This window comes from Sparus aurata, chromosome 16, assembly GCF_900880675.1.
Source record: "Sparus aurata chromosome 16, fSpaAur1.1, whole genome shotgun sequence".
NCBI lineage: Eukaryota > Metazoa > Chordata > Actinopteri > Spariformes > Sparidae > Sparus > Sparus aurata.
In genome coordinates this window covers 29,237,414-29,263,801 of record NC_044202.1, presented here as the reverse complement: position 1 = coordinate 29,263,801, position 26,388 = coordinate 29,237,414, and the positions used below count along the sequence as shown (strand labels likewise).

Here is a 26,388-nt window from a genome sequence, read left to right as displayed (position 1 = left end):
CACCTAGCAGCCATGTTGAAAGTCTCGGGTCAGTGTGATCCTTATCCACAAAGATATTTGACCAACAGACACACACACACACACACACACACAGACAGAGATTCCGTGCATTTATAGATAGATTATTATTATTACTATTTTTCTGCATATTCTTGACTTTGAATGGGAGCAGCTGTAACGCTGCAATTTTTTGTTGGGGATCAATAAAATATTTCTGATTCTGATAAATATATTATACAGTCAGTTGTCCATATTTAAAGTTAGATTAAATTAACCAAGTTGACAGTATGGTAGACAGATGTCACATTTACATGTGAGGATGTGGTTATTATAGACACAGATTCAAAATTTAAGTGTCATTTATCATTACAGTAACAGCGTTACATACACATAGCGTCACAGAGCAGCCGTCTACACCGGTAATGTTACAGCTGTAACAGCAGTATCGCTCCTTTCAATCCAAGTGGCTCTGGCTCAGCCGGCAGCGGTGCTAATGACGTTAATGTGGATAATCAACAAACTGACGGAGATGATGCACAACTGGCGGTAAGTAACAGCATTTCTCCCTCTTCTTCTTCCACTTCGGATATTGATTATGACAACAATGACAGCGAGACACAAATTCTTGTGGATGACCCAGCACTCTGGCCCAAGCTGCTCACTGATAGAGTACACTGCTCAATAGTCAAAATGGGGTCCAAGTCAAAGATAAAGATTTTCCACAAAATGAAAAGGGCCGCAGATTCATAAAGGCAAACTATTACATAGTAATGGTTAACAGTCGGTGTAATATGTGTAACCATAACTAATCTTATTGTTTTGTATGCCATTCTCACTTTGCAGGTGACACAAGATAGACCACAAGGCCCTGTCCAACCCCCTGCTGTGACTTGTTGGAAACCTCTTTTCAGTGTTAAAAAAAATGTGTTCATACACATTAAGTTAAATATTACATTACTGTAAATAATGGTCATTTCTTTGTGTAGTGCATATCACGCATGGCCCTGTATGAAATAATTAACAGTTGCATGAAAGCTAGGGAAAATATTTGCTTCTGGTGAGCTGGCAGATGTCTTGAAGGTTGTTTGGATTGCTCAAGCATAGCTTTACCGGTATCCAGTGCTATACCACCAGATAAATACGTCTATAAGGTATAAACTACAAGTAAGGAGACAGTCTTTGTGTCTTTCAATCTTTTTTCTTTTTTTAAATAAATCTTTATTTAACCCTGGAATAACAAATGTCAACTCTTTACTAATATCATATAACCAAGGTCATATGAATCTTTGTTAAGAGTTGAAGAGTCAAGATTATCATGTCAGTGAGAACATGCATTAGTCAGGGGCTGAAGAAGATCAGGAAAACAAAAGTTGAAACAAATCAAATCTATTTGCACACATCCATGCCTGAGGACAATATGAGCAGGGGCGAAAATCCCAAGTCATAGTTGGGGAGGACAATAAATAGTAAAATTTTAGAGAATAATTCCAGGGGGGGGACAAGGAATAAAAGTTGTAACCTGTCTTTTATACAGCATCTTTTACCGCAATTTGACACTTTAGTCTCTATCTCTCCAACAGGCAGGCAGAAGACCTTTCTTGGCACTGGCTGAGTCCACCTGCACATGTCTAGATTTAAAACAAAATGATTGAAATCAAATTAACATGTACACATGCAATGAATAAACTAATTATCAGGCAAACATCTAAGTTTGTTTACCAGATTTCTCATAATCAGATAACTGCCTTTTTCCAGATGAAAGATATCAGATTATGATATTTTCTCTCTCTCTCTCTCTCGCAGTGTTGCACTCTTGCACTGTCAGCATGTTCAAATCAAATGTTTTAAAAAATGTTATCAAAAGTAATGATAATTACAATAATTGCATTATACTGTATTAGTCCTTACCCTAGCTGTATACAAGTTCTTGTTTATTCACCCAGCAATACAAAACAATGGTATTAGGTGGAAGGTGGCAATAATACACTTTATGTGAACACATCTGACATAATACCTTTGTTCACTGTTCTAACTTCCACCACAGTCCATTAAATATCTTTACAAGAGGTAAAAGCTCCAAACAATCCCAAAACTAAAGGAAATACCTTTAAGAATAATCCAACATTAAACTATTTCTCAAAAATATATATTTATTGTGTTGTCAACAAACATCTGACAACTATGCCACAGAACTGTATGTATTCTGTTTTACAGTTAGAGAGTTAGTGCTCTTGTCCTGTCCTGTCCTCTCCCTCTCCTCTCCACTCTGTCTGTGACTATCACTATCTGTAGCTTTTAACTTAGCTTAACAGCACTCGTAATTGAGTAGGCTTTTGAACAATGCAAGATAAATGTTGCAGACAGCCTGGACCTGGCGCTTTTAGTAAATGGGATGTGTGTTGTTGTAACTTATGTAACTATGTCTGTGTGGTATAGACCTCTTACCCCGCGAAGCACGTGTGAGTAGCAGGCTCCGTCCACACGCTGCTGCAGCTGCTAGCTCCGCCCATTGGAAAGAGTGTGGGGTTGACTCAACCATTTGTAAGAATTGGAGGGGACTAAATCTTTCAAGATGTAAATAGCACATTATTGCACGATTATAATGACCACCGCTTACATTGTGCTTTCAATAAATGCTACTGCATTGTTCAAAAATTATTAATTGTGTCTCAAATTATTCAAGGGGGGGACAGTTTTACTGGAGGGGGGGACATGTCCCCCCTGTCCCCCCCGGGATTTCCGCCTATGAATATGAGAGTTTGCAATATCCATAGAAATGGATGTTTATTCCAACATGGATTACACTGGATTAAACAAAAAAGGAGAGATAGTGATTTTTGTTCATCCCTTGTATGGAGTATCACATTATGCGATATAAGGTACATTAGACCGGTAGATGCAGGGACCCCAAATGACTGTTCGCCTGGAGCCCTTAAATGGCTAAGTTTGCCACTGGTCGGTATCATAACACGTACCTATAACTGCAGTACTGCAAAACCGGATCGGTGTAGTAACGCACCAGACACATATCTAGCGGAATCTCTGGGTTATTTTCTCCCTGATAAGCCTAGTAGTGTGCCAGAGTCAAATCCTAACTCAGAGGATGAGTTCCGAGTCTGAAGACACAAGTGTGGTGAAAAAGGGCAGAAAATACTGTTTTCGTGAAGAATAGCTGTGTGAATTTGACTGGTTAAAGGTTTCTCAGAGAGATGAATTCCGTTAACTGCAAATTTTGCAGTCGATACCTGCAAGATGTGGGGAACACGAAATTTGCAGGTCATGCTGGCACTAAGCAGTTAAAACATAACACACTGGTCAAACACAGTGCTAGTCTAAGGCATAAAATATGCCGTGACCTGTACTCTAATGAAAATGCAACTCCACTGTCAGTTGGATTTAGAAGGCAAGAGGCTGTCAATCAGTGTGCTGAGGAGGCCAAATTAATATTTAAATTTAACACAGCCTTCTTCACTGTCAAGGAAGAATTGCCCTTTACCAAATGTAAAGGGCAACTCTACCTTGCAAAGAAAGAGCGGCATGAAACTGAACTCAACATATAATTAAAGCTGCAAGCAATGATGAATGGGCCCTTGCAGTCCACGTGCGTCAGGGCATGCTGCTGTTGGGGCGTGCTGCGAACCCAGCACCATTGCCTGAATATTGTGAAGGCATCTCCTATCTGTCTGTGTTTCGGACAGTGCAGGAAGGGGTTAAATGTCATTTCCTGTGTCCAACATGTGGCACTGAGACTATGACTGTATATTGGCGTATGTGTTCAGGGCTGAACTCTTATCAAACATGTGAAGTCTGGTCCAGATAGGAATGAGGAAGTTGTTCCTTTATGATTTGGTGGCCTGCCCCTGCCAGTATTAAAGGAAAACTTCGGTCAATTTCAACATGCAGCTTTATCGCTCAAGCTTACCTTGACTAGCCAGTACCGAAAACGCGAACACCTTTGGTCCACCCCTAACAGAGCTCCTTGAACGGAGAGTTAGCATTGACAGCTAACAGCATGGAGTCAGAAATTTACACTGTGTTTTAAGCGTCTTAACATGCTCCAAATCTCACCCCAAAAGGTATGCAGCATGAGCAGACACCTAAGAACACAGCACTGTAGCGTAAATGACTCACAATGAATAAAAAAGTGGTTAAAACAGTGTGTTTGTGCAAGCAGCTACATACCCTTTGTTGACATACATGTCGTAGACCAAACTAGTCGATCCGTCGAGCGTACGCTTACTCCCTCACTAGCAGCGACGGAAACTTGAATTTTGCAGACAGAAACGTATTCCAGCATTTTCGTTTTTCTGTTCATAACGTACATTTTCATGTTACAGCCTGTCATGAGCCATTAGCCTTACAATAGCCTGTTATGAGTCTATTCGCTCTGCACCGAGAGCTAGCTTGTCTGCCCATGCTAATGGTTCTTACAGAGAGCAGAGCAGAGAGTCCGTGATGATCGAAGCAGCGCTAGTTACTGAAAATGGTACGAGTTTGTGCAATGCCCAATTGTGGCAATAGAATGAAGAAATATAAGAATTTAAGCTTCCACCGTTTGCCTCTCTACGACCCCAAAACATCACCGTTGTGGCTGGTCGTCCTTCAAATAGACGTGCAAACTCCGTTTGAACTCTGTGCGGGTGACACACTGTGCGCTACCCTGGGACACAGTCCCACTCCTTACAGCATAGGCTTTCCTCTTCTGTATCCATTTGGACACAACATCCACAAGAGCACCACCAGGTGGCCGATGTCCTTGGCCGTGAAGCCGCCTCTACCTGTTCCGCCGCTCTCTGCGCCTCTCTCTCCGCTCTCTCGTTCTCTAGTGCTAGTAACTCCTCATCTGTATACTCCGGTACGAACAAATATGGACTACCAACGAATTCAAAAGGTTCGTCGTCGATGTGTTCCACTTCGACATCAGACAAGCTCTCTCATCGTGACTATTTCGGAAACAGCTTCAATCATCACGGACTCTCTGCTCTGCTCTCTGCAAGAACCATTAGCATGAGCAAACAAGCTAGCTCTCGGTGCAGAGTGAATAGACTCATAACAGGCTATTGTAAGGCTAATGGCTCATGGCAGGCTGTAACATGAACATGTACGTTATGAACAGAAAAACGAAAATGCTGGAATACGTTTCTGTCTGCAAAATTCAAGTTTCCGTCGCTGCCAGTGAGGTGTTGTGTTGTAAGGTGTCTGCTGATGTTGCATACCTTTTGGGGTGAGATTTGGAGCATGTTAAGACGCTTAAAACACAGTGTAAAGTTCTGACCCAATGCTGTTAGCTGTCAATGCTAACTCTCCGTTCAAGGAGCCCTGCAAGAGGTGGACCAAAAGTGTTCGCGTTTTTGGTACTGGCTAGTCAAGGGTAGCTTGAGCGATAAAGCTGCATGTTGAAATCGACCGAAGTTCTCCTTTAAATAATGTACGCTGAAGTCAGAAGAACTCTCGGCAATCTACATGGAAAATGGACGACAGGTGAAAAATCCCTCAAATGAATTTGTGTTCAGTTGTGTTTTGATTATTGATTGGCAGCGACGCTGTCGGAGGGTGTGCTCACCTTTTAGTTGCATGTCAGCTTGTAGTGTTTGATATGGAGGAAGAAACCTATAAATATCATGTAAATAGGATGTTTGTCTGAATTCCTGTGTCCAGTAGGTGGCGCTATGGATATGACACAGTATTGATGCATGGAGGTATACATGTGTGATGAATTTGGTGTACATGGGAAATTGTATGGTGAAGTTAAAGGGATATTCCGGTCCATCCGGTTAATCCATGGTGTAAATCACCGTGAAACTGTGTTACACTCCCTTTCGAGAGATAAAGTTAGCAGACCGCTAATTTACGGAGTTTTATCAACCTCAGAAACGACCGCATGACAACAATACACTGCAGTAAATGGATCCAAATATAAACCGCCACCAAAAAGCCACAAATAATGCTCAGAACAGCACCAAACTTCAGCAACAGTACAAATAGGGTCTCAGCACATAGTCTGGGGCATCTTACCTCCGCTAGCTTAGCTAGGGAAGCTATTGGGAAGCTGAAAACAGACTTCAACTCTCCTCCATCAGTTTCCGGGTCGGGAAAGTCCCGACGCGACGATTACCAAGTGCGGTTAGAAATGCTCAATTTCGTTCTTTTCCCTGTCTGCTCTCGATAATAACTGTTATAAACTGGCAGGCAAACTACAATGTACTGATGTCGTGCGGTCGTTTCTGAGGTTGATAAAACTCCATAAATTAGCGGTCTGCTAACTTGATCTCTCGAGAGGGAGTCTAACACAGTTTCACGGTGTGTTAGACCATGGATTAAATTTACACCGGACTATCCCTTTAAAAGGACTTGATGCTTTATGGCAGGCATGAAAATGGACCGCACCATGACACCCACCATGTTTGACATAGGCGAAAGCTTTTGATAACTTTTCGTGTTGAAAGTTTGAGGATGATACTGAGTGAATTGGAAGTCTGTAGTGTTCAATCTGTAGGAGGAGTTTGTTAAAGTACAAGGCAAGAAATTGGATCAAAATGGGGGTGAAATGGGAACTTTGAATCAAAATGGCCGACTTCCTGTTGGAGTGACAGTTTGGTACCCCGACGTTCTTTGTGTGTCTGGTCATGATACATATGCATACTGAATGTCATTCATGTATGTGCATGTAGGAGGTGGGGCTTGGATTTTTCATATTCCAGGGGGCGCTATAGAGTCCCCTTTCATCAGCTTTCCTCAGGATGGCATTGGCAATAATTGTACCAAGTTTCGTGTTAGAATGCTGTGGTAGCTGTTTTGGTTCAGGGTGCCTCTCACTCTATACAAGTCACCGACCCTGGATCCAGCAAAACAGCCCCAGACCATCACGCTTCCTCCTCCTTGTTTGACAGTTGATGTCAGACACTGAGGAACCATCCTTTCACTTACTCCACGGCATATAAAAATCCTGTGTGATGATACCAAGATCTCAAATTTCGAATCATCAATCTATAACACCTTCTTCCAGTCCTCAGTAGTCCATTGGCAGTGTTTCATTGCCCATGCAAGCCTCTTTTTCTTTTTCTGATGTCTTAGCAATGGCGTTCTTTCTGCAACCTGACCTGTCAAACCTGTAACACAAAGTCTTCTCTTCACAGTTGAAACTGAGACTTGCTTACTACAACCACTGATAAGCTGTGCTTGAAGCTGTTGTCCTGTGAACCTCCTATCACGCAAGCTGTTGACTCTCAGAAACTTGTCTTCTGATTCTGTTGTGGCTTTGGGTCTTTCAGACCTCTTCCTGTCAGAGTTTCCACCAGTTTCGGAGTGCCTTTTGATGGTGAAAGAAACTGTACTCACTGACACCTTGACTTTTTCATACATTCTCTGTAGGAAAGACCTACATTTTTGTGTGTGTTATGATGGTCTCTCTCTCTTCCATTGTTAATTGCCTTTTTTCTTGGCATTGTTATAGTAACACTTTCAGCAGTACAATACTGTTAAAACAATGCTCACAAGGGTATGGTTCCAACACTACTTTTATGCAGAGAGAGGGGGTTGTAAGTAATACAGACACGTTGGGACACCTGTAGGAATCATTTATACACTGAACAAAAATATAAACGCAAAACTTTTGTTTTTGCTAAATACACTACAGAGCCATTTCTCTCAAATATTGTTCACAAATCTGTCTAAATATTTATAAGTGAGCACTTCTCCTTCTCCGAGATAATCCATCCCACCTCACAGGTGTGGCATATCAAGATGCTGATTAGACGGCATGATTATTGCACAGGTGTGCCTTAGGCTGGCCACAATAAAAGGCCACTCTAAAATGTTCAGTTGAATCACACGGCACAATGCCACAAATGTCTCAAAAGTTTTGAGGGAGCGTGCAATTGGCATGCTGACTGCAGGAATGTCCACCAGAGCTGTTTCCCGTGAATTGAATGTTCATTTCTCTACCATAAGCCATCTCCATATGCGTTTCAGACAATTTGGCAGTACTTCCAAGTGGCCTCACAACCGCAGACCACTTGTAACCACACCAGCTCAGGACCTCCACATCCAGCATGTTCACCTCCAAGATCATCTGAGACCAGCCACCCAGACAGCTGCTGCAACAATCGGTTTGCATAACCAAAGAATTTCTGCACAAACTGTCAGAAACTGTCTCAGGGAAGCTCATCTGCATGCTCGTCGTCCTCACTGGGGTCTTCACCTGACTGCAGTTCGTCGTAACCGACTTGAGTGGGCAAATGCTCACATTCGAGTCAGGCATGTTGGAGAGGTGTTCTCTTCACAGATGAATCCCGGTTTTCACTGTTCAGGGCAGATGGCAGGCACCGTGTGTGGCGTTGTGTAGGTGAGCGGTTTGCTGATGTCAACGTTGTGGATCGAGTGGCCCATGGTGGCGGTAGGGTTATGGTACGGGCAGGTGTGCGTTATGGACAATGAACACAGGTGCATTTTATTGATGGCATTCTGAATGCACAGAGATACCGTGATGAGATCCTGAGGCCCATTGTCGTGCCATTCATCCACGACCACCACCCCATGTTGCAGCATGATAATGCACGGCCCCATGTTGCAAGGATCTGTACACAATTCCTGGAAGCTGAAAACATCCCAGTTCTTGCATGGCCAGCATACTCACCGGACATGTAACCCATTGAGCATGTTTGGGATGCTCTGGACCGGCGTGTACGACAGCGTGTTCCGGTTCCTGCCAATATCCAGCAACTTCGCACAGCCATTGAAGAGGAGTGGACCAACATTCCACAGGCCACAATCAACAACCTGATCAACTCTATGTGAAGGAGATGTGTTGCACTGCGTGCAAATGGTGGTAACACCAGATACTGACTGGTTTTCTGACCCCCCCAGACCCCCGCAATAAAGCAAAAGTGCACATTTCAAAGTGGCCTTTTATTGTGGCCAGCCTTAGGCACACCTGTGCAATATTCATGCTGTCTCATCAGCATCTTGATATGCCACACCTGTTACGTGGGATGGATTATCTCGGCAAAGGAGAAGTGCTCACTAACACAGATTTAGACAGACTTGTGAACAATATTTGAGAGAAATGGTTATTTTCGTATATAGAACATGTTTTAGATCTTGAGTTCAACTCATGAAAGATGGGAGCAAAAACAAAAGTGTTAAGTTTATATTTTTGTTCAGTGTAATTAAAGCATAGAACCCCAGTGCTGACAGGACATGCAAAAGTATCTAATTTACCTTGTTCAAAACGTGTAGCACACTGTTCGGCAAGCTGCTTGATTGTCGTGGTGGGGAGGACTCCCAGAGTTTTTGGATTGGTTCCAATCTCAGGGCAACACACTGTTAGAAATTCCTATACAACAGGCATATACAAAAAAGTTTTACAAAAGTAACTGTATGGATGCTTGTGATGTTCTGTTTTTAGTTCTCTTTTTCAATATGTACGCTCTATATGTTGTACATCTATCAGTATGTCCTCATTTGAAAATATCTATTATTGAAAATTGCCTTTTAATCATATTGTGCATTGATCCATAATGCATGTACTCAAAATGGCACTGAATACAAATCAATGCCTCTTTCATTATGTGAATCACTCTGAGCTCTTCAAATCACAGTGTTGATAACGTGAGTGTATGTGTGTACCCGCACAGATACTTGGGCCATTCGCTCCTGGTGGAGCGTGCGTCGTCTCTCCCAGCGGTGAATGGAGTCCTGAACCTCTCTGCTAAGCTGCCGTGTTGCTGACCTCTGCTGGTCAAAAGTCTTAATGTGCTCCAGAGCTCCGTAAGTGGTGGTCAGGTAGTAGGAACCTAAACACACAAAGGACGATCAATAATGTGATATACACATTTGTATATGTGTCAACAAACATAACTGTTTACAGTATCTACTGGGTGAAAACTGCCATCATTGTGTACCTTCTCCTAGTGCTAATGAGGGGTCCATCAACTCCATCATGTACTCAACATCCAGCTGCAGGTTGGACAAATTGGATCTAGCCAGAACGTACATCATTACAGGCAGGAAGTCATCAGCACCATGGGCGCGCCCTACACACACACACACATACACACACACACACACACACACACACACACAAACAAACTTGTATTATCTATGTATAACTATGTCTATCTATCTATCTATCTATCTATCTATCTATCTATCTATCTGTCTGTCTGTCTGTCTGTCTGTCTGTGTATCTGTCTCCCATATACACCGATCAGGCATAACATTATGACCACTGACAGGTGTAGTGTTAACACTGATTATCTCTTCATCATGGCACCTGTTAGTGGTGGGATATTTTAGGCAGCAAGTGAACATGTTGTCCTCAAAGTCGATGTCTTAGAAGCAGGCAAAATGGATAAGTGTAAGGATTTGAACGAGTTTGACAAGGGCCAAATTGTGATTGCTAGACAACTAGGTCTGAGCATCCCCAAAACTGCAGCTCTTGCGGGGCGTTCCCAGTCTGCTGTGGTCGGAATCTATCAAAAGTTGTCCAAGGAAGGAACAGTGGTGAACCAGTGACAGGGTCATGGGTGGCCAAGGCCCATTGTTGCATGTTGGGAGCGAAGGCTGGCTCGTGTGGTTCGATCCAACAGATGATTTACTGATGCTCAAATTGCTGAAGAAGTTAATGCTGGTTCTGATAGAAAGGTGTCAGAATACACAGTGCATCGCAGTTTGTTGCGTATTGGGCTGCATAGCCGCAGACCAGTCAAGGTGCCCATGCTGTCCCCTGACCACCGCCAAAAATCGCAACAATGGGCACATGAGCATCTGAACTGAACCACAAAGCAATGGAAGAAGGTGGCCTGGTCTGATAAATCACGTTTTCTTTTATATCACATGGATGGCCAGGTGCATGTGCGTCAATTAACGGGGTAACACATGGCACCAGGATGCACTATGGGAGAAGGCAAGCCGGCGGAGGCAGTGTGCTTTGGGCAATGTTCTGCTGGAAAACCTTGGGTCCTGCCATCCACGCGGATGTTACTTTGACACGTACCTCCTACCTCAGCATTGTGGCAGACCATGTACACCCTTTCATGGAAAAGGTATTCCTTGATGGCTGCGGCCTCTTTCAGCAGGATAATGCACCGTACCACAAAGCAAAAATGATTCAGGAATTGTTTGAGGGGCACAACGAGTGTGGGGTGTTGACTTGGCCTCCAAATTCCCCAGGTCTCAATCCAATCGAGCAACTGTGGGATGTGCTGGACAAACAAGCCCGATCCATGGAGGACCCACCCCATCTATCTATCTAGAGACAACTCTACATGCAACAAACTTTTATTTGCGATAGCTAAATGGGTGGCTACAGCTTGCAGGCCGATTAATGGTGTTTAGTTAAGCGTAAAATTGGACACAACATTGTGTTAATATTACTACAGAATGATACATTCAGGTCAATATACCAATCTGTTGTTGCTTGTTGGCCTGAGTTTGCCATGTTATTCTTTTAGCATATTTTTTGAGCATGCAGTACCTTTGACATTATTCTAAAGAATATTCTGGACATGATAAGGGCCCGAGCAGGTCTCGACCTGCGAGGTCCCCATTGTTTATCAAAGGATTATTTGTTTTTATTAGGGCCCGAGCAGGGAACCTGCAAGGACCCTATTGTTTTTCAAATGATTCTTTATTACACACACACACACACACACACACACACACACACACACACACAGGTGATTAAATTATTCAAACACACAACCTAACTGAGCCAAGCAGTCTGCAGGAGCCGGGATGTCTGGACATTTGGATGCAGCAAAAGTACAATGACACTACTACAAGCACCCAGGAACAGCATTGGTCTGTAAGTGACATTGGCGTAGTGGCCATCGGTCCAAGAGGTCTATTTTTCATAATGATCATTATTAAAGAAACTGCTTTTGAACAATGATTTCCTTTTTCCTGAAATAATGTCCAGTATCACCACTTAATATGGGCATGGTTTGGATACATCCTGTTTTACTTTTGTGCTAAAGAAATAATAAAATTAGAACAACATTAGAGGTCAGAGGTTAAAGGGTTTTTGTGGGTTCTGACCTGGATTGCTGACAGACATTGAGTCGTAGATAACCTTGCAGGCCTTCAGCAGCATCTCAATCTTTTTCTGGGGAGAATATTCCAGATGGAGGTTACTCAGTTTGATGCTGATCTTCTCCATTGCAGAGGCCTCAGGGACAGCAGTGGTTATTCCTAACGCTGTGGTGGTGCTGCCTAAGACAATGGACTGACACACACGACAGCACAGCATCAGCATCGACATCACAACTGCTGTTACCACTAGTATGAATACAGTCCTACAATTGTCCCACAAAAGCACTAATGTACAGTCCTACCTGGTTTTGTGCCAGTTGTTTCAGGCTGTTGTCATTAGTTCGCAGTTTCTCCAGACTCTGGTATATTGGCTCCCTAAGTGGCTTCAGAACACTCTTACACAAAGCAGCTTCTACTATGCTCTCTGCAGGGAAACACACATGCAGAAATCACTCAATATGTTTCTAGTTTTATGTCTTCCTAATAGGACAACAAAGGACAACAACCCCGGAAACTACACATTTCAACACCTCTGTCTACAGTATGGTATCCACATAACCTCAAACTACTGCAGGGCAGGACTATTTGATTCTATTGGACTGCACAAGTTAAAGGTCACATACTGTAGAAAGAGAAATTTCCTTTAAACAAGCTCCAGGGCTTTTGTAAAGTTGGGATGTCACAACTATACAGCAGATGCCCTTAGCAATGCCACCAGCAAAGCTAATGCAGAAACTTTAGCCTCTTTCACACTGTCGTTTGCATGCAGGGATCCTGCGCGAATTCTCCGCACCCGCCTCTGTGTGAAAGTTTTAGATGCGGAGATGGGGGAAATTTCGCTCTGGCGCTGATCCGCCTCTGGAGGTAGTATCAGGGCCGCATTATTGGTGAGCCGTCCCAGTGTGAACAGATAATCCGGAGGCGCGAAGCGAGGGTGTGTCGGTCGTGCAGTAGGATAACTGCACAGGTCCTTCACTCAACTATATACAGGGAAATGCCCCACAAAGCAATATTACAGGACCGAACAAAAGTAACGTAGTAACTGTAACTGTCTTTGGCAACTTATATGAGGAAAACAAATACCACAGCTATATGTGGAGATGCGTCTGTCATCCTGTCCGTCCTCCGCCTGTCCTCCCGACTCTTCCTCACATTTCTGCTCAAAAAACAGCGTTTGTCACCGCAAAAAACTTTAACTCACCGAGTGTTTGTGATGAAAATAAATCCGGACCGAGACTTCAGAGAACTTTCCCCCAGAAAACAGCCTCTGTCCCGCGAGTGACAGAGTCAGACAGCGTCCAGTTTACTGATGGTGATTATGTATAATTATGTAATTTAGCACGAAAAACTTAACTCCGTCACTTTCCAGGTGGGTCAGGATCTCAATCACTACACATTATAACAGCATTTATATGATTATGAACTGTCTGCGGGTTTAGATTAACGGGGGAACACCTGGGAAACACCAACGTCATCAACATGACGTGTACCGTCACGCCTCTTTAGGAGCCGCAGCGCCGGCTTTCTGTGTGAATTACACACGTGAAGGCGGAGATGCTTCGCTCTGTGTGAATCACCATCAGCGGAGAATTGGCAAACCACCGCTCCGGAGATAATGCAGAGACGCTGTGTAAAAAGGGCTACTGTGCAGTGCAGCAGTGCCTGCTGAAGCCTTTGAGAGCTAACCAATTGGAGCAGAATTTGCTTTTCAAATGGAGGTTCTTGAAGTGACAGGCACTAAAACCCGGAGTGTTTAGACAGAGGGTGAATAAAGGTGCTGCAGCAATGATCAGTATGAGATAAGTAATTAGTTTTTTGAACATTCTAGCATGTAAACATTTTCTAGTAGACTCCCACACAAAAGTATTAACCTCAAAATGAGCATAATATGGGACCTTTGAAATAAACTGATAAATTGTTCTCTCTCTTATGACATAATATGTTTCAATTATTCATTTTTATATTATGAAAATGAAATAAGGAGATCCAATGTAAACTGTATTCTCATGAAAGTTGGAAAACATGTACTAACATGCTTCTGAGGTCTTTTAAGGTGTTTTAGTGTTTAAACTAAGATGATTCTCCAGCAGTTTTCCATTCTCATACCGTCCTGGGAATAATAAAACAAGCAAACAAACAAACAAACAAAAAAAAAAAAACAGAAAGAAAAAAGAAGATCAAAAAAGCAGGGGCCAAAATATCCTGAGACTTGGTCCGTAGTATGGGCCAAGCTCCAAATATCCTTTTGCAAAATCCCCATACAGCTAGTCCTATATGAGACATTATGTTTTACTTGCTATGTTTTGTTTAAGTTTTTTCAATAGATTTCTTAGTTTTATAGTTACCCAGCTTGTCTTGTGCATACTGATGTTGAGGCTCCAGCATGGCTTGCAGCTCTGTACTTTGCAGCAGGTAACTCTTCAGCTGAGTCACCATCTGTCTGATCTCCTGTAACAGCTCAGTGGAGGACGAGTGGTTTAACATTGTCTCCAAGGTGAATGCACGGTGCTCTTTCAACTATGCAAAAAGGTGAATGATAAACGTGATTCCGATTGTATGTCAGCTTTTTAGTTGATTTTGTAATCCTGAAAAATTCAAATATACAGTGTCTATAAAATTTATTCAACTCTGGATGTTTTCCCCTTTAATTGCTTTTACAAATGGTCATGGACAATATAATGAGGCTTTTCTGATATAAAACAACCAAAAGAAAACTCTTTAATGTCAAAGTTAAAACAAATTTCTGAAAAAAAATTCAATTATTCAAAAATATATCATAAAAAATGACTGATTGCATAAGTATTCACCCCCCTCTAGTCAGTATTTAGTAGATGCACATTTGGCTGCAATCACAGTTGAGAGTCTCTATAGATAGGTCTCAATCAGGATTGCACATCTGAACACTCTTTTCCTCTTACTAATTCTTCTTTGCAAAACTGCTCAAGCTCTGTAAGGTTGCCACAGGATCGGGCATGAACAGTTTGTAGTGGAACAGAATGGAAGGCATTACCACTGATGACAGTCAAAAGAATGGACTGTAGTGCTGGTGCAAAGAAAGTAAGAGGAGGAAAACGGAGAGAGCATTGTGTATCAACAGGCACTGTGCAGAGAATGCATGAAATTTTAACATGTCAAGTCTGTTGTCGTGAAATGTATCAATTACATCAGGTCCAGAAGTTTAAAGCACTGGCAGTTCCAGGTTGTTTTAGAAGAAATCGAGTTAGCATATGGCGATGTACTTAACTGAGGTGCACTGGCTCAGCCAGGAAATTGTCTTGGAGCAGAATTGAAAAAAATAATGGAAGATGGCAGATTAGATGTTTCCAAACTTGATGATTCAAAATGGATCATGGATCTTGCATTTCTAGTGGACATAACATGGGAGCTCAACATCCTTAACCTGAAGTTGCAGGGCCCTCTTCAGCTTATCACAGAGGCTTATCAAAGTGAAAGCCTTCTCCACAAAACTGAGATTGTGGAAAACTGTCTGCAAACAACCTATGTCATTTCACAGCATGCAGATCTCTTGTGGAAGAGGGCACAGCATTCAGTGGTCATGGACATGGTTCTGCTATTGAAGACCTAAAAAGGCACAAGGAAAAGCAGACATGACTGGACACTTTCTTAGAGAAATGCCTTCATTCTTCAGAGAGCTGTCCAAAGTGTTAAGTTGATCAATCTGTGAATTACCATATAATAACTATGAATTTTCATAAATGGAATTACAGGCATGAGGGCATCAGTTAACCTGGACCAAGGGTTGAATTTTTTCAGGGATTTCATTTGTTAGATCAGTGCAAGGTTTAAATATGTTATTTAAGATATATGTTCACCTCTGAGTGCCACTCTACCATAACTCTTTGACTGATGAAAAAACTGGGCAACAGTTGTTTTATGCAGAGTCTCTCCCATCTCAGCTGTTGAAGCTTCTAACTCCTTCAAAGTAGTCATAGGTGTCTGGTGGCCTCCATAACTAGCCTCCTTCTTGCACTGTCACTTAGTTAGTGAAGACGGCCTGCTTTAGGCGGATTTACACATGTGCCATATTCCTTCTATTTCTCAGTGATGGATTTAACTGAACTCACAGAACAGATGTTCAGTGACTTGGAAATGTTTTTGTAAACATCCCCTGACTTCTACTTACAATAACCTTTTCTCAGAGCTGCTTGGAGTGTTATTGTGTCATCATGGTGTAATTGTAGCCAGGAATACTGATGAACCAGTGACTGGACCTTCCAGACACAGGTGTCTTTATATTATAGTCACTTGAGACCAATTCACCACACTCAGGTGATCTCCATTTCACTAATTGTGAGACTGCTAGCACCAACTGGCTGGTCCTCTGTTGAATTAGGACACTCACTTTAAAGAGGGTGAATATTTATACAATCACTTATTTTTCATTACATATTTTTAAATAATCAGTATCTAATTGCCTCTCCTTGAACCGCCACCTTATCGTGACGAACGAGCGACGTGGGCCCACCCTCCAGTAGGCTCACCACCCGCAGGATGGTTCAGAAGGGGCTGGCTCAGTGTGATTTGGGTGGCAGTCGTGGGCGGGGGCCCCGATTACCCAATCCCCGGACGGTGACTCTGGCCATAGGGACATGGAATGTCACCTCGTTGGCGGGGAAAGAGCCTGAGCTAGTGCGGGAGGTTGAGCGGTAGGGTAAATAGTTGGGCTCACCTCCACGCACAGTCTGGGCTCTGGAACCCAACTCCTTGAGAGAGGCTGGTCTCTCCTCTACTCTGGAGTTGCCTGCGGTGAGAGGCGGCGAGCTGGTGTGGGTTTGCTCATAGCTCCCCAGCTCAGCCGCCATGTGCTGGAGTTTTCCAAGAGGGAACAAGAGGAACAAGAGGGTCGCCTCCCTGCGCCTTCGGGTCGGGGTAGGTCTCTCACCCTTGTTTCGGCTTATGGTCCGACAGCAGTGTAGAGTACCCTTGCCTTCTTGGAGGCCCTGGGAGGGGTACTGGAAAGTGCTCCAACTGGGGACTCCGTTGTTCTACTGGGGGACTTCAATGCTCACGTGCGCAGTGGCAGCGTTACCTGGAGGGGTATGATTGGGAGGATCGGCCTCCCAGATCTGAACCCGAGTGGTGTTCTGTTGCTGGACTTCTGTGCTAGTCACAGTTTGTCCATAATGAACACCATGTTCAAGCATAAAGGTGTCCATCAGTGCACGTGGCACCAGGACACCTTAGGTTTGAGGTCAATGATCGACTTCATAGTCGTGTCATCTGACCTCCGACCGTATGTCTTGGACACTCGGGTGAAGAGAGGGGCTGAGCTGTCAACTGATCACCACCTGGTGGTGAGTTGGATCCGCAGGCAGGGAAGGAAGCTAGACCGAGTTGGCAGACCCAAACGCATTGTGAGGGTCTACAGGGAACGTCTGGCGGAACCCTCTGTCGGGGAGGTCTTCAACTCCCACCTCCGGGAGATAGGCCGGGAGACCGCTTGACCCCTTCTTGGGATAAGCATCCGGCGAAATGATTTAATTGCATATATTAAGGTACTGCAACTGCATAAATGGTCAGATAAGTCTGGAATTTTGCATGGTGTATCCTCACACATAGGGGAAACTATAGGGGGCTTACTGGTTTCTATTTTCAAATATCACCCTCAGTTTATCCCAAAAGACAAAGAAATGTGTGTCCGTCTGACAAATTGTCATCAAAGGTGATCATTTTCAAGCATTTTATTATACATATCACTGCCTTACATGAATGTCAAAAAACTTCCCACATTTGTAGGCTTCAATTTAAGTCCAAGATGACCTTTCTATCTAGAAGATTACACCTGCTATGACCAAAGTTCTCCAGTGTAACTCAAATCGGAGAAAACGGAACTTTCAGCATTACCCTTTCAAATGGGATTAAGCATGTTTTCTTGCATATGAACAATATCGTAAACAAGAGTTGAGACTTGAGTTACGTACTGCTATACGTTTATTAAAATCCAGTTCTATCATTGTACTTTTATTGTCAGCTAATGGATCTCAGCACATAGACATCACACATTTCTTCTGCGCAGAGCAGCCAAACTATACTAGAATCCTCACACCTACTAGGTTAATTTCATGAACACATAGACGACACATCCTGGATCAGAGAAATGGTATCAGTGTAGCCAGACAACTGCTGCCACACTGAGAAAGCAATAAAAAAGACTTCATAAATAAACCTTCATGAATAAGTCTTCTGGGAAAGTTTTTTATTTATGTATGAGCTGTATTTTAGTGTCTCCATTTGGCTGTATAAAGTGTATCTATAGTCAGGGTTCCCACACAATTTCATGGACAAAATTTCAAAACTTTTCCATGACTTTTCAAGGACCCATAATAAAATTTCCATGACCATTCACAACCTATATAAGTACACAAACAGAACTGTATAGTATACTTTACTCCAACTGAATGATCTCATATGATGAATTTTAATGAATTTTGAAGTGTAAAAGCAAAACACCAGACGTAAAGCTATTCTTAGCTTATAAACTAATAACTACATTGCCACTCCGTGACTATACTTAACAAATGTAAGTATCAATTGATCAGTCTAGAAGTTGGAAAGTTATGCTGGGTTAATGCTATGTACAAATCATAGTAAAAAGAAACTGACCTCTGCCCATAAGTGCATTCTAGTTGTCAGTGTGTGCAGTTGTGGCCTTTATACCGTGGATTTGACCTATGGAGGATGATGCGTTAAGCAATTAGGCTTCTCTTCCTTTTTATGAGGCCTACCGCTTACTGGGAGCGGAGGTACAGTATATGACACCTAAATTGGCTAATGCTCCACCATGTTTGCAGAAATGTGTGATCTTGCTGAGGGACAGACACAGGTGAAAGCGTTTCCTTCCACCCCTGCAGGGATGGCAGAAGTAAAAATTATGATAATGCAACTTGGCTACAGACATCAATGTTCTCAATCCAACGATGCTGACAAAATTTCAGCATAAATGTGTCACTGCCTGTGACCTTAGTGTAGTCCTCCCTACGGGAAGGACTGTCTTTGAAAAGCCAGTACAGGCTGGACAGAGCATGTTCAATGTCCCAGCCACTTGCTTTTATTTTGCAGTATTTCTGCGGCTGAAGTTGCGGTAGCAATGGGTGCTGGTATTACATTTAAAGTGCTTTGCTTAACTGTAGCAACCATGCTCATGTCAGAGACAGACCCCAGTCCACCTGCTGGTCTTGCCGTGGTTTTCGTCGAGTTGAAAAAAACGCCTGGATTGGTAGGCCATCTCTCATGGTCTTCTCATGTTGGATGTGTTTCGTTATGGCGTTATATTTGTGTCAAAAGTCGCGTGAGCGAGAACACATCTTCACACGTGCAGAGATTATTTCATGTCAGGCAGGTGCGAGTGAGTAAAAAACAACTGCGACACGCACAACAACACAGCAACTTGAAGATTTTTTAAATTAAAAACAGAGAACACAGAACAGGAAAAACAATGCAAAAACAGGAAGTTAAGTTGCAATTTGCCACCCCTCCCAAGAAGCCTATAATGTCATTCACCACATTGAGGAATTGTTTAGGACAAAGACTGGTTCCTCCCTCATGGAGCTTCCAAACGCAGTGGGTGTGTTGGAGAAGGAAGCTCTGGCACTCTCCAGCAGGCTTCCATCATGCTGTGGAATGAGAGAAATGATCATCAGGAGATTTATTAGGTTGAGGTTGCAGATTGAAGCAAACAACAACAAAAAAAAATGACAGGAAAAAACAACACTGAAAAGATGGCCATCTTGGAAGCAAGAGCCGAACCAAGAACGTGAAAAGGAACAGTGGCCTAGGTTCAACATCAAGCAACCCCAGAACAGCTGAAAGTGTTTCAGGATAAAGCCAGCATCACTAACCCTCCACCTACCTGTATCCCGCAAACATCACTGTTCCACCAACTACCACAACCCGGCTACAGTCATTAACAAGATACATGTAACACAGGGCTCCAGACTGCGACCAAATCGGCAAATTTTGCGACCAAAACTTGAGACAGTGCAACCAAATTTTACATTTAGTGAATTTGCCAGTGTTTTTTTTTTTTTAACACCGGTAGTGGAAGGGAACCAAAGCGAATCAAAGAATCTGGAATCTGGACTGACAGGTGGCAGGCCAATGTGTGTTAGATGGGCAGGGAATGGCACTGTAAGTGGCTAATGTGTGGAGGGTCCTAAAGTTGTTCCGAGCGCAGAAGGAGAAGGTTTCCCTTTCAGCGCGAAACAAACTCCGCGATTCTACCAGATACGTGTCCGCTGCGTGGCAGAGCTGAGCTGTTTTTTCGCTTTAGATAATGCACTGGGACACACAGGACTTTCGGCGGATGCCGGAGCAGGATGCAGCAATTCAGCTGAATTTAGCACCGAGCAGACAGTAAGTCACACACTGAAACTATAATATAACATCCGGTTATTTTTCAAAATAAAACACTCCATGTTGGAACCAGCACACAAATCTCAAAAAAGAGACATACACAAGCTCTTCTACTAATCCTTTGGTCAGGAACACTTTTTGTTGTTGTTTTCATAACACATACCTATAACTGCGGCACTGTAAAACCGGATCAGAGCAGTAATGCAGCGGACACGTATCTGTTGGAATCTCTGGGTTATTTTCTTCCCGATAAAGCCTAGAAGTGTGCCAGAGTCAAATCCTAACGCAGAGGATGAGTCCAAGTCTGAAGACAGGAGTGTGGCGAAAAAGGGCATAAAATACTGTTTTCATGAAGAATGGACGGCAAATTTGACTGGTTAAGGTTTCTCAGAGAGACGAATTTCATGAACCGCAGATTTTGCAGTCAACACCCGAACATGTGGGGAACACGTAATCTGCAGGTCATGCTGGCACTACACAGTTAAAACATAACACACTGGTCAAACACAGTGCTAGTTTAAGGGCTAAATATGCCGTGACCTGCATTCCAATGAAAATGCAACTCCACTGTTAGTTGCATTTAGAAGGCAAGAGGCTGTTAATCAGTGTGCCGAAGAAGCGCTGAATTAATATATCAATATTAAGTTTAAAACAGCCTTTTTCATTGCCAAGAAAGAACTACCCTTTACCAAATATATATATATATGTGTATATATATATATATATATACACATATATATACACAAATATATATCTATATATATGATTGATTTACGGAGTGCTCCCCTAAATTTTGTGATTGCGCTGTAACATCCTTGTCATCATCACTCCTGAGCTATAAGATCTTTGCTCCTTACTCTTCAGTTCTCCTGATGTGCAGCATGCAGCATCAATGCCATATGATAACTTAAATTATTAATTAACCATATATTAATTAAAGTTAATAACATACATATCATACTAATATACAGACTCATCACCTATGTCATAAGGCGCACTTGTGCAGTCTAAGACAATCCAGTTCAACTGCTCTGCCATATATTCTTCATTTATAAAACTTGTATATTTCTAGTTTTAGTATTTCTAGTTTTAGCTGACACTGTCAAAAAGGTGGTCATTCTGGTTGCTGTTTATTACGGGAGTCATAGTGGATGCTGCTGTGCTAGGATGCATTATATTCATCAGTGTTCCTGATATTTTGCCCTCTCCATTAAAATACTTGAAGGCAAAATACAAGCAACAATTGTCGAGATAATGCAGTCCAGCACAGCACCACCACCCACTCTGACCTAAACAAATAACATGAAGTAGAATGAACACCTTTCTGATAATGTCAACAAAAACTGAACATGTATAAGATTTATAAAAGCAGAATTTATGGAACAGCTGTTGTACTGCACTGCATGATGTTGCACAGGTGTATCAAATAATATGACCAATAGCAATGGTTATCTGTAGTATGATTCCTTTAATAATATTGCAAGGTGATACCAAATTATTAGATTTATTACTCACTGTGGTACTCCTGGCCTGCAGCATCACTGACGCTCCACAACAAAGTGCTCCTACTGTAGGTTCCAAAATATACGCAAGATGATATCACCTGTTAGGGACATTTGTTTAGTATGACTGCTTGAAAAACATCCCATTCGTTATGTGTTTTCATTCTCACTATTGTCTACTCAGCACTCCTGGCCTGCAGCATGCAAAATAAAGTTGTGAAGTGGCATAACTGCACCTATATTCGAATATCAAATAAAAACTGACAGCCCTAATATAATAGGCTATTGTATAAGTGTATGGGCTGCAATATATTACAAAACAGCTCTCTTTCTAGCTTCACCCATCATTAAATTGATTAACTACAATCACACCCCCTACACATTAACCTTGCTACTAGTATAAATTGACAGCGTTTGATTAAGTTATATTTAGAGAACAGAATTTAAAATTAAGCCTGTTGCATGTGTTGCTATCGTTATCCAGTGTGCTAGCCTAAACTTTAATCTGTTAATATTCTCTAAATCTTCTAATCTAGATGGGGACAATCTGCCAACATACTTAATTACTCATGTCAATTTAATTCCGAGGTACTACTGACATGAAATTGTCATTCTTTAAACATTTTACCTTGAACAAGTGTTGCTCCGGCTGTGTGCTCCATAGGAATTACATTGAGCGGCGGTTAGTTCCGGGAACTTTTGAGGGGCTCCATGCTCCGCCATTGCTGTGAAAAAACTGAACCATTGCAGTGAACGGATGTGGCGCCACTCTCTCTGAAGGCTCTCTAACCACGTGGTGGGGCTGGAAAATGACCAATCATAAGAGGGCTGGGGTCTCCGCCCCCAAAGTGTCAAAAGTCCTTGCTTTGAGCGAGGAGAACTCCACCACGAGCAAGCACAGAGGAGACAGAGAACGTGGAAATTTGCGCACGTGACACAAAATAATTTACGCGTGAAGATGTGTTATCGCTCGCGCAACTTTTGACACAAATATGACGCCATATTTCGTTCCAAACATCAAAGCTCTTTTTGCAAAGCTTCCATCTCGCACATTGGTCATTCTCTTGTTCAGTTTCTAACCAAAGTTTGTATCGGTCTTTCGAGAGCCATGAATATTAAATGCACACTTGCCCGGCACTATTCAAACATCGTTTCAGCTAGCTGGTATACGTGGAGGGAGAAACGGAACGCGCAGAAAAACACATGTGACGTGACATGACGTATAGACTAAAATCCCTCTCTATCACTTATAAGCTTATGTGTACTTTTTTTATGTTTTGGTGTAATTTTAATTATCATCTGCAGCCTCTCTGTGCTGCTCGATGTTGGAGCTGTCAGCCATGATAGACCCGACAAGAGCAGCGACACTGAGAGCAGAGCAGAGGAGAGGAGCTCCTCCAACTACGCTCTTTACTGCAAGTGCAATAAAACCTTGGCAAGCAAAAAGCCAATACTTTATTAATACACCTGTTCAACATTCAGATACAGATACATCATCACTCATTTTCCTGCAGGTAGTTTGTCATTTGTAGGTATGTGATGCTGCAGGTGGTACACTGGGCTGTGTTCTGCTGCCTGGTGACCGAGGTCTGTTTACAAACCACTAAGGGCAAATCCTACTGTTCCTGCCGTTATGTGACATAATGTGGAAGGTTATCCACTGTAACAATTAATTTCATCTCACACAACAAAATTCCATGACTTTTCCTGAGAATTGTACTAATTCCATGACTTTTCCAGGCCTGGAAAATTTGATTTTAAAATTCTCCAGGTTTTCCATGACTGTGGGAACCCTGTATAGTAAGTAATGTTGTCTCTATTGATGGTTGGCTTCTTGATAACAGACTGCACACTTGAGTCATTGTTATTCATTGTGTTGCCTGGACTTTGATCTTCAATAAATCTCTTATTTGGGTACCAGGTTTTGTGTGACTGAACCCTCCTTTGCTTAATCAGTTTTTTTACGTTGCACCCTGATACCCTGGTCCACCTGGGGGTGTAACATTATCCATTTTTCATGTAATTAACTTCAGAAAGTATAGCAGTACGTAACTCAAGTCTAAACTCTTGTTTAAGATATTGTTTATTTGTCTTTTGGGATAAACTGAGGGTGATTTTTGAAAATAGAAAAGCAGTAAGCCCCAGAATATTATTCTAAATGTTTCCACTATGTGTAAGGATACACCATGCAAAATTCCAGACTTATCTGACCATTTACGCAGTTGCAGTACCCTAATATATGCAATTACATCATGTTGCCGGTTGCTTTTCCCAAAAAGGTTTTTTTTTGTTGGGGGTGGAGGTTGTCAACTTCTGATGGGCCAATGTATGGGATAACATGAAATAATAGTGAAAAATAGGTAGCAAAAAACATCCTGAGGGATGGACCTGGCTCCCAGCCTTAGATAGGGCCCTATGAAATCCGTTTTATTTTTTCCCAAATTCTGTTTTATTTTTTCCCAAATTCCGTTTTTTCCGTTTTAATTTTTGGGAATTCCGTTTTTTCCGTTTTAATTTTTGTGAATCCTGATTTACTCTTATTAAACTACTAAAAACAGTGTGTTTTCAATGTAAATAACTCAAATGTACACAAATTAAATAGAAATTACCTTAAATTAATTGAGGGGACAAACATATTTCCTCAATACTGTAACGTACAGTACAGTAAAGTGCATCAAAAATATTTTGACTTCATCATGTCTTCATACAGTAGTATATTTTGTGTTTTTATGGGTTTCATTGAATAAAAACATGGTCAGCTCTCAGGCAGATCCAGAAAAGCCTCCCAGCCCAGGCAGCGTCAGCTAAGAAGGCTGTGGCTAACGGGGCTAGCTAGCTAACAGCAGCTACTGTTAGCAGCAGTTAACAGTCACTCTGGTATTATATGCAAATAATATGAATCGGACAGTGGCTAACTCTGACGCATTACACCTTTAATTATGATTTCTCAGGTCTGCTTCTTTGCAAAACAATAGTTCACCTGACACATACAAGTCGTTCGGGAACTGCTCGGCTCTGTAGTGAGGGGTAAATGTCAAGTTTCTCAGCTTTTTCGCCGACGAAGACGGAGCCGTGGACAGCCACTTCGGCATGCTTGCAATGTTTTGACGGGAGAGCTCAGTCTGTGGGGAGGGGGAGCGGCGGCGACTTGTTGTGCCACCCAGATTTGGTTACCCCCGTGCAGTTTTCCCCAGACAAAAGTTCCTCTTCCACACGAGAACAACATTTCAGTGAAATTATGTCAAATTCCGCGATATTCCGTGTTAAAAAGTAGATTCCGTTTTAATCGGCCAATTCCGCGATTCCGTCCGCAATTCCGTGATCGCGGAAATCATAGGGCCCTACTTAGAGCTTTGACCAGATTCCGAGGGAGGCTGGGGACATTGAGTTCGAATGGACCATGTTCTGCACTTTGTTGCACCATTGTTGACGTGGCTGTTCGGAGCTGTGGCTGTAAGGTCTCTGGTGCCTGTAGTGGCCGCAACCCCCAAACCCGGTGGTGGACACTGGATGTAAGGGATGCTGTCAAGCTGAAGAATGAGTCCTATCGAGCCTGGTTGGCACAGGGGACTCCTGAGGCAGCTGACTGGTACCGGCAGGCCAAGCGTGCGGCAGCACAGGCGGTCGCGGAAGCAAAAGTTCTGGGAAAAGTTCTGGGAGGCCATGAAGGAGGACTACTGATCGGCCTCAAAGAAACTCTGGCAAACCATGGTGGGGAGCTGTTGACCTCGACGGGGGATATTCTCGGGCTGTGGAAGGAATACTTTACTCCTCAATCCCACTGACACGCCTTCCATAGAGGAAGGGTGTGTTGCAACGTTCGGGGTATCACACTCCTCAGCCTCCCTGGGAAAGTCCATTCCAGGGTACTGGAAAGGAAAATTTGGCCGATAGTCAAACCTCGGATTCAGGAGGAACAATGCGGTTTTCGTCCTGGTCGTGGAACACTGGACCAGCTCTATACCCTCCACAGGGTGCTCGAGGGTTCATAGGAGTTTGCCAAACCAGTCCACATGTGCTTTGTGGACTTGGAGACATTCAACTGTGTCCCTCGTGGCATTCTGTGGGAGGTGCTTCGGGAGTATGGGGTCTAAGGCCCTCTGTTAAGGGCTGTATGGTCCCTGTACGACCGGAGCAGAAGCTTGGTTCGCATTGACGGCAGTAAGTCAGACCTGTTCCCAGTGCATGTTGGACTCCGGTAGGGCTGCCCTTTGTCACCGGTTCTGTTCATTATCTTAATGGACAGAATTTCTAGGGGCAGCCATGCACCGGCAGGGGTCTGGTTCGGGAGCCACTGGATCTCATCTCTGCTTTTCGCAGATAATGTTGTCTTGTTGGCTCCTTCGAGCCAGGACTTCCAGCATGTCCTGGGGCGGTTTGCAGACGAGAAGCAGCTGGGATGAGAATCAGCACCTCCAAGTCTGAGGCAATGTTCTTGACCGGAAAGAGGTGGCTTGCTCCCTCTGGGTTGGGGGAGAGC

The 26,388-nt window shown here is 43.0% G+C and overlaps 1 protein-coding gene across 4 annotated transcripts in view; it reads right to left on the bottom strand.

Annotated features, from left to right (window-relative positions):
• Positions 1 to 26,388, bottom strand: part of rin3 (Ras and Rab interactor 3) — a 99,913-nt gene that overhangs the window by 6,796 nt on the left and 66,729 nt on the right. For 3 of the 4 annotated variants that reach the window (XM_030392080.1, XM_030392081.1, XM_030392082.1), the window contains exons 9-14: positions 14,379 to 14,550; positions 12,336 to 12,457; positions 12,040 to 12,226; positions 9,903 to 10,034; positions 9,628 to 9,794; positions 9,220 to 9,334 (exon numbers count right to left, since the gene is read on the bottom strand). In XM_030392080.1, the coding sequence (XP_030247940.1) occupies positions 9,220 to 9,334; positions 9,628 to 9,794; positions 9,903 to 10,034; positions 12,040 to 12,226; positions 12,336 to 12,457; positions 14,379 to 14,550 (895 nt within the window). The remainder of the gene's footprint in view (positions 1 to 9,219; positions 9,335 to 9,627; positions 9,795 to 9,902; positions 10,035 to 12,039; positions 12,227 to 12,335; positions 12,458 to 14,378; positions 14,551 to 26,388) is intronic. The other variant, XM_030392083.1, reaches the window with a different exon arrangement.